The 9870-nt window shown below is 35.9% G+C and overlaps 1 protein-coding gene across 1 annotated transcript; it reads right to left on the bottom strand.

Annotated features, from left to right (window-relative positions):
• Positions 1-271: 271 nt before the first annotated feature.
• On the bottom strand, positions 272-667 carry LOC143557286 (uncharacterized). The gene has a single exon (XM_077046396.1). It carries the CDS (start codon positions 665-667, stop codon positions 272-274), a length of 396 nt encoding a protein of 131 aa, XP_076902511.1.
• Positions 668-9870: the final 9203 nt, after the last annotated feature.

The following is a 9870-nucleotide window of genomic DNA, read 5'->3' on the forward strand; positions in this document are numbered from 1 at the left end:
GTATAATATATATATTTATTTTGTTTTTCATAGAAAAGTGCAGTGGCGGATCCAGGTTTTTTTTGAGTGGTGCACTACTTTCATGTGTTTCAATTTCACTGAGTCGGGTAAATAAAATTCCGGGTCGGTTTGAGGTTCGGGTCGGTTCGTTGGTTCGGGAAAAGTTCATTACATAATAAAAATACGATAAAATAATAAAAGAGACACCGTCATTAGAAATTAAAAAACACATAATATCAATAGAATAGTCTTTACGAATTAAAAAAAATGCTTAAAGTTGTTCCCTACGAGTCTTCATCTTTTGAAAGCGTTGTATTACTTCTTCAACCGAAACTTGTTGGAGGAATTCTCTTTCAATGTAACAAATGCAAGAATCGTTCATGTATTCATCACCCATCCTATTACGCAAATCCGTTTTCACATTCTTCATTGAAGAAAAACATCTGTCAACACTTGCCGTTGCAACCGGCAAAACTAATGATAACTTTATTAAAAGATACACTAACGGATAATCAATGTGTAATCTTATTTTCACCATCATTTTAGCAAGATCACCTAAGCCACTCAAGTTGGCAAATCGCTTATCTTCTTTCACGTTAGTAATGTAGTGGCCAAGTTCATATACATGCTTCTCCTTTTCATCAAAATCAAAATCACATGGATACATCTCGGCCAAGTTTAACAAGTTTACTTCAAGACGGGCTCAAAGAACTCATATTAGTAAGCAATTTAGTGGTTACCTCATTAAAGCGGCTTCCAAGCTATTGAATTTTCATATTGAGAATCGTGTTGAAATTATAACCACATAACGATGACAATTGGTTATACCGGTCTTCTTTCTTTTAAATCTCGGGTGAACATACTCGGCTTCCATATCAACCACTTCAATTTCATATTTTTCACAAAGGATGTGACATCTTCCAAAAGTGAGTCAAAACCTTCAAGTCGATACATTTTTAGGCTTTCATCAGTTAACTTAACAAGCTTAACTGCATTCAACATTATCTTGATCTTTTCTTTGAAGTGCTTGACACAATGTGTTAGTAACACCCAAGATGTATTTCATCAAATGTAAATAAAATACAAAATTAAAAGTTTTCATGAATTCTTGAAGCCCACGTGATTCATTTTGGTGATTTGAAAAGTCTCCCGATTTTTCTATATATTCAAGCACGTCAAGAACACTAGGATATAAAGTATGCAAACAGAGAATTGTTTTTTCATGAGAACTCCAACGTGTATCACCAGCTCTTGCAAGTGACAATTCTTGATTCTTTCCACTTCCGGTTTCAACTTCCAAATTTAATCCCAAACTTTCCTATTGACTTTCTCTTAACAAATCTATTCTTTTACAAGATCCACCAACAACATTTACTAAATTTGATAATTCTTTATAAAGTCTGTAAATCTCATAATGTTTGGTTGCAAGGCCCACAACAACAAGTTGAAGTTGGTGAGCAAAACAATGAACATAATATGCTGAAGAATTTTCTTTCAAAATTAAAGCTTTTAAACCATTAAACTCACCGGACATGTTGCTTGCACCGCCATATCCTTGGCCTCTTACCCTACCAATACTCAAATTGTGGCGAGCAAATAATTCATCAATTGCAGCTTTAAGAGATAACGCGATTGTTTCCATAACATAAACAAGGCCAATAAATCGCTCCTTTACAAATCCTAATTTATCAATATATCTTAAAACCACAGCCATTTGTTATTTTTTATAAATATCTCTCGATTCATCAACTAATATGGAAAAGACATCATCATCAAGTTCTTCAAATATCCTCTTTAATACTTTTTCTGCAAAACAATTACAAAGTTCTTTATGGATTGATGGAGAGGTCATTTGATTATTCCTGGGAGTATTACCTAATATAACCTTACCAATTTCTTCACTTAGTTCTCCAAACATTTTTAAGACTCAATAAAATTTCCCCTGTAAAGAGATTCTTCAGATTCATCATGACCACGAAAAGCTAAAGAAACCATTCAACAATGCTTTGGTAAGTCTAGCCGAAGCATGTAATCGGACTCTATATTGTTTTTTATGTATATATGTTCCTTTATCAATGGCCACAAGTATAGACTGAGCTTGGTTATGTAAGTCTTTCCCCTTTTTACGTGCTTTGTTGTGAAAACTATTGCATTTACCAACATGATTACTAAATTTCTCCCGACACCTATTCCAACATCGCAATCCTTCACTTAGAAATGCATCATTTTGTCCACTTTCCATAAACAAGTAACAATGCAAACAATACACTTTATCCGCTTTAACACTATATTCCAACAAATTTCCAAATTCACTAGTGTACCATTCCTCATTAAAACGTCTTAATTTACCACTAAAATTTGTTAGAAGAAAATCATGCCCGGTTGGTTGACATGGACCTCTAAGTAGATATGCCCGTTTAGTTTCATCTTTTTGACTTGGGTGATAAGATGAAATTGGTTGCCTTTCGGAAGGATCCCATGGTAGATCATCTAAATTTATTTTAACGGTTTACTACTTGAAGATGATGATCCAAGGTTCAATGGTTCACTTTGATAATATCTCTTCATATTCAAAATACCTACAAATCAACAATTACAAACTAACAAATTTAAAACTAAGAAACTAACAAACTAACAAATTAAAACCAATAATCTAACAAACTAAAACTAAATTTAACAAATAACTTAACAATTAAGTATTTAACACTTAACAATTAAGAACAATTATCATTTAACATAACATTTAACAATGAATTTTTACTTTCAAAGTGGGAGTATTCGAGACTTCGAGTAAGAGTAGGCAGTGGTAGGAGGACGGGGAGTCGGGGATCAAAGACGGGCTGCTGAGTGACTGATAGAGGACGGGACGACGCTAGTTGAGTACCGGAGTGGCTGATGGAGATGGAGTGGCTGATGGAGTGCGGGGCAGCGGCAGTGGACAGTGGTCAGGGACTCAGGGACTGAGGTGGACCTCAAGGGCGGAGAGAGCCAGAGAGGCGCTGTTTATGGACTGTCTGGTGTCGTTGTGTTTGTTATAAAAAAACCCTAATATCAGTTATGGTAAGCGTACGTTAGTAAAAAAAAGAAAATTATAAAAACGGGAATCCAACTTGCGACCTCTGGGTTACAAAACCAAGAAATTACCGACCTGAAAAGCACTTCATATATTCATAAGGTGGTTCCTTTCTGATTTATAGGGTGGTTCCTTTATTATTTTCTATATATAATTACACTATTATTACGAAACTCGTGTATTTCCGAGGAACCACCCGTTTCAACCGCGGATCCGCCCCTGCAAAAGGGTCGGTTAGGTAGTAAGAAATGAATCATTATTTGATATTAGTTGAAGCAAATTTGGTCCAGTTGACCAGTTGGGTGACCACTAAAGTGTAAATACATAAGCTAGGACAAACATTGTTTGATTTGTAGAAGAGAACAAAAATAGTATACAAACACTTTAATTAAGACATTACTAATTATTGCATTATTTCCTATTTCAGTTAGGTGACTACCTAGTATTTTGTTTTGTATGCATCTTTTGTTATTCACGCTCCATGGTTAGTTAAATTTTGATGTACAGATTGCAGCAACTGCTTACTTTATAGATATTTTAAGACTTTTTTTGCTGCTTCTAATACTAATTCCCAGTGGTTTCTTCTAAGTTTAGTGACTCGATTTTGGCTATGATATAGAAGTGTGAGAAATCGCTTGATGGTTAATGTTTTCCACCAACCTATCTAGATAAATGATGTACACAAAGTGGTATATAAAAATTTAGCAAATAATGACCAAGCATAACGAGTAATAAAAACCTAGAATACCCTAAATCAAACTACTAGCAACAGACAAGTAAACCTATCGGGTGTAGTATAACTATGGGAAGACCGGGAATAACCCTAGAGGCACTTATTAAATTCACGAGACTAATTCTAAAAGTTAATTAAAGTAATAATTAAGAAAATATTATTTATGGCTTTTTATTTATTTTATTTTAAAACTAACTATTAATTAAACTAGGAAAAACAAATCCAAACTCTAAGACTTAGAGCATCTACAACAACAAACATATACAAATCGTCATATCATCACCACATCATATTCCAAACTTATCTTAAAAACATCATTTTCTTTCACAACAAACCTTTACAAACCCTATTAAAAAATATTATGTGTGTATATATATAATATATATGTGTGTGCATGTGAGAGGGAGTGCCACATCACTAGTTCTTTGCAAGTTTGTAGAGAAGGACTTCACACCCAAAACCTTCACTCCACAACAAGGAAGTCTGTGTTCTCAAAGCTTGTCATTGCCATTTAGATTCAAACCTAGGGAAAATGAGCTTAATGTGGATGCTCCTAGATGAAAACAATAATGAGAAAGGCGTTACCTAGGCTTGAAATCCTATTTGTGAATCTTGGACACTTATCAGCTATGGGAACTGTGATGGAACCGGAATCTAAAGACACGTCACCCTAGACAACCTAGTGGATCCCTAATCATTCTCTGGGTGTAACCTAAAGGAAACCCTAAAGGACGTATGGCGCATACCGGTTGGTTGGATTACATCTCAGTATCACAACAATACTAAAGTATTCTTATGACTAGATCACCCCTTAGTATCACTAATCACAATACATCCGGGAGTGTAAGGGATGTAAGGAGTAACCTAAAGATGCTAAAAAAGACTCGGGATAGCAAAAATCAAAAGACAATAATGGGAAATTCACTCTCGTGTAATCTATACCCAAATCACCTAATGAACAAGACAACGCAACTATCAATTACCTCTTAGTCTAAAGGTAGGTAGACCACTTAATTTCTCTAAACCCTCAAACAAAAGTTCTTATGGATTATGTCGACTATAAACCATAAACTAATTATGAACACACAGTAGGTAACCTAATATGCATCTACGCATGAAAGACATTTACAAAGACACATATGGAACTATTGAATAAATCTAAACTAATACTAAGCATGCATATTCGTCTTATTAAAATTCAATAAGTTGATTACAATAATATTAGTTCAACACAAATCACCCAATAAACCGATAAGCAATCCAAAACTCAACAAATATTCATTTAAAACCGAGGTAACTATAAGAGTTTAGCCAATAATCATGTTCAAAACAAGTATAAAATAAATTGGTTTAACTAAGTTCATAGTAAAAACGAGATAACTGGATGACCATATAATAATGATTTGATGAGGGTCTCTTCTGAAAATAACATAAACCTTGCTTCCTGTTTATTCTCTTGCGATGCCTTCCGATCTCTCTTTTTATTTTTTTCCACGTCAAACTAACAACAATGATAATTTTGCTTCCCCGGACTTTTGTCTGACTTATCTTTAACTTGCTGCTCGTAGGGTTTTCTCCTCTGCCACTTTTGTCGGCCATAAAAGAATATAATATATTAATCCTTTTGCTTTCTCTTCAAGACACAATTACCGACACCAAATTGTGAACATAATTTCTTTTTATTGTTGGATCCCAATCGCCTGTGGGCTTCCTCACTACGTTGCTCCCATCAACATCTTTTGCACAATGCAGCCCACCTAAACAGCCCAACTCCGTTAGATATCCATCAGTATATTCAGTTGACATCAATAAATGATTGAAATATTATTTATTGAAATATGCTACGTAAGATATTAATCATTTATTATATGAAATGTCTTTTACTTTCATTTATTTTCACGTGACATCTTTGTTTTTTTATTTTATTTATTTATTTATCTTTTTCTTTCTTTTTAAATACTAAATATAATACTTAATACATTATAATTATATTTAGTAACATATAATGTATGCTCAACCCTTCATTCGTCGGTCTCAAGTTTAGTAAAAGTGCTATATTTTAATTCATTCTCTCTCGAAATCTTTAAAACTCAAATGTGACCCATATAAGAGTTATATTTAATAAAAATCTAGCTGAAAAGCTCTCAAAATTATAGGATATATTTATAATAATATGTATATAATTTTGCTCATATCAAATATCCCCACATTTAAACCTTTTTTGTCCCTGAAAAAGCTATTTGCAATAGAATCATAATTCAAAGTCGATCTTTAAAACGTATAGGTTAATTTTAAGCATAGATAAACGCAAAAACCGCGATTGCCGATATTGTTGTCCACTCCCAGTTGCCAGCTTATCAAACCCCCATCATATTTAACGATTAAGTTCAAGTGATATCAATAAACCTATGGGTCTCACACCTAAAGAGTTACATATTCACTTACCCCTCATCTCAAGCATAATCAAGACAATTAAAACTGGGTTGAAATAGACTGGTTCAACCTATCATCGTAAGCTAAAAACCATTTAATGGTAAGAAGAAAATGCACATAGGTGGAATTTAGATGGATGAAAGGTCAAGTGAGGCCGTACGAGCATGCCTTAAGTACTACTGGTCTCTGTTCTATGTATTCCCTAAGAAATATATATTGACTAAAAACCTTGAGTCCCAATAGTGTATCCTCAGAGTCACTATCTCCTTTCTATTTTTGAGAATGCTTCTTTGGCATTTTACAATACATAATTTCTCACTTTCATTTTCTTTTCAGACCAAATTCTCGGAATACACTTTCAAAATACTTTTTTTTTTTGTGTTTTTGTGCACTTATGCGTCTCTAACCTATAAATATAACTAGTGACTAGAGCTCGAATAAAAGATGGACATTTGCAGGACGACACCACTCGTTATTTAATTTAATAAAACGGAGTGACGTGCTAATTTTAAGTGCATGTAATTCTCACCACCTCAAGGTAGTCAAATTACTATAATACTTGTTATGCCTTCTCGAATTTTTAGCTTCACTACCCCCTAATATGAGAACCCACAAGGTTTATGATTATTAGGTATTTTAATAATAATCAAGGGAAACCTTTCAAAACTAGTCGGGCCCACTGACACATCCCAAGTTAAGTGCGCCATATTTTATTTATTCTCATATATAATAGTAGTTTTAAAAGATCAACCTTAAACAATAATATCATTTTCCATTATTCGTAAAAGAATTTTCAGGACATTATTCAAATTTTTTATTTTTTTATAAATGTTAACTCTTTTTTTTTGTTTTTTTTTATAAATTTAAAAAGGTCATTTTCCCATCCACACACTTAAATTTCACATTTTCCTCAATGGGAGAAAGGAAAATGACAAAAATAAAGCAGAAATAAAAAATAAAATAAAATAATATCAAACTAAGCATAAGAAAATGAACAGACTCCCCTGGTAATATGGCAGTGATATTTGTATATCGTGTTCCGATAATGCGACCATATAACATTTCATTTGTGCCCGCAACTTTTCGGTACCCTCTACAATCAAATAAGCTTATAACGCCCTCGTCCGAATGAAGATAGAGTATTAGCGAAAGTATCCGAACCGGCAAATCAAAGCTCAAAGCACTCAAAGCATACGTCAAAACGACTCTAAAAAGTTAAAACTGACTCAATATGCAAAAATTATAGAAAACAAATAAAAAAATATACAAACTCTACACTCGGGTATTCGCCTTGTCCCAACCCTATAAACCAATCAAACCTAGGGATGCCGAGGAGTAACATGTCCTCCTCAATCGAGTCAATCAGCCCACCTATATAATGCTTTAACCTATGACCGTTCACCTTCCATGTGCTCCCATCAACTCTTTCACCTTCCTCAACTTCTGATCATGCAACGCCTTCGTACGCTCCTTATATCTCCATGATCTCTTGTATGCCTCATCTCCCAACTCCTCCACCTCATGAATTTGGAGATACCGGTTTTTCGCAGCTTGGGTCAGGTCAAGATTAACGGATCTCAAAGCCCAATATGCTCTATGCTCTAACTCAACTGGTAGATGGCACAATTTCCCGTAAACCATCCTAAATGGGGTGGTCTCAATAGGTGTTTTAAACGCTGTGCGGAATGCCCAAAGCGCGTCATCTAACTTTTCGGACTAGTCCTTTCGATTCTTGTCAAAAGTTTTCTCCAGAATTCGCTTCACTCCTCGATTTGCATTCTCCACTTTTCAACTCGTCTGTGGGTGATAGATAGTGGACAACCGATGGGTGACCTCATACTCTGAAAATGTCTTCTCCATATGGGTATTGCAAAAATGTGTGCCCCGATCACCAATCAAGGCCTTGGGAGTACCAAACTGACAGAACAACCTCTTCAAGAATCCCACTACTACTCGGGCATCGTTAGTTGGCAATGCTTGAGCCTCAACCCACTTGGAAACGTAGTCGATAGCTATGAGAATGTATCGGTTCCCTTGAGAAAAAGGGAATATACCAATGAAATCAATGCCCCAAACGTCGAAAACCTCACAAACCTGAATGGATTTGGGGCATCTCATTACGGGAGATGTTACCAATGCACTGACATGCGTCACACTGTCTAACAAACTCGTGTGAGTATTTGAAAATCGTTGGCCAAGAAAATCCGGAATCTAGAACTTTCCTCGCGGTGGAAGACGAACCATGGTGTCCTCCAGTTAAACCCTCGTGACAATGCCTAAGAATCTCACGACCCCTTTCCATACTCACACACCTCCTTAACACTAGATTTGTGCCTACACGAAACAAATACGGTGCATCCCATATGTAGTGGCTGGCATCTGCGAAAAACTTACTTTTATGCTAATAACTCATGCCCTTGACCACCCCTTCTTTGGCTAGATCAATCGCAATGTCGGAGAACCATGGCAGACCTTCCTCTTCAGCACTCACGTACAACACTGGCTATCTCTCAAATTTCAATCTCACTATCATCATTGACTCGTGGGGAAACTCATCCCCGATGGCGTCCTCATTAATCTCCACTCTCTTCGGATCCTCTAGATGTGATAAGTGATCTGCAGCTACGTTCTCCTCTCCCCTTTTATCTATAATCTCAATATCAAACTCGGAAAGCAAGAGAATCCATCGTATCAGGAGAGGCTTGTATCTTTGTTGGCGAACAGGTATCGCAATGGCGCATGATCAGTATAAACGATGGTTTTGGACAACACGAGATAAGAAAGAAATTGTCTAGCGCGAAGACCACTACTAGAATCTCCTTCTCAATAGTCGTGTAATTCTCCTGAGCATCATTGAGGCTTTTACTTTCATAAAAGATAGGGTGGAAGTGATTGTCCTTTCGCTGACCTAGAACTTCCCCCACTGCAAAATCACTAGCTTTACACATGATCTCGAATGGAAAGCTCCAGTCGGGTGCTACTAAGATAGGGGCGTTAACTAGCTGCCCCATGAGAAACTCAAAACGCCTTCATACAATCAGCAACAAAGTCAAATGCTATATCCTTCTTTAGAAGGCGAGTCATGGGCCTGGTGATCTTAAAAAAATCTTTAATGAACCTACGATATAAACCCGCATGCCCGAGAAAACTACGAACGAAATTTCACACTAGTCGATGGAGGAAGTCTACTGATTGTGTCAACTTTAGCTCTGTCTACCTCAATTCAGTCTCGCGAAATCTTGTACTTGAGAACAATGCCTTCAGTCACCATGAAGTGGCACTTCTCCCAGTTTAGCATAAACTTAGTTTCTATGCACTGCTTCATCATCCTTTCAAGATTAGAAAGACATTGATCGAAGGAGTCACCACATACCAAAAAATCATCCATGAAGACCTCCATAGAACTCTCGATCACGTCCTGGAATATCGCTATCATGCAACGCTGGAAAGTAGCCAGAGCATTACATAACCCAAAAGGCATACGTTTGTACATGAAGGTACCGTATGGGAATATAAATTTGGTCCTTTCTTGTGACATTCGTGACAAAAAGAGGTACACCTTATTCACTACCTAGAGAGTAAACGATGAATCGGTTAATTCATAGCGATTAAACGAGTAACTGCCCGACAC

The sequence above is a fragment of the Bidens hawaiensis genome, unplaced genomic scaffold (genome assembly GCF_021521415.1).
Source record: "Bidens hawaiensis isolate Kalapana, Puna unplaced genomic scaffold, B.hawaiensis_p1.1 tig00018859_1, whole genome shotgun sequence".
Lineage (NCBI taxonomy): Eukaryota > Viridiplantae > Streptophyta > Magnoliopsida > Asterales > Asteraceae > Bidens > Bidens hawaiensis.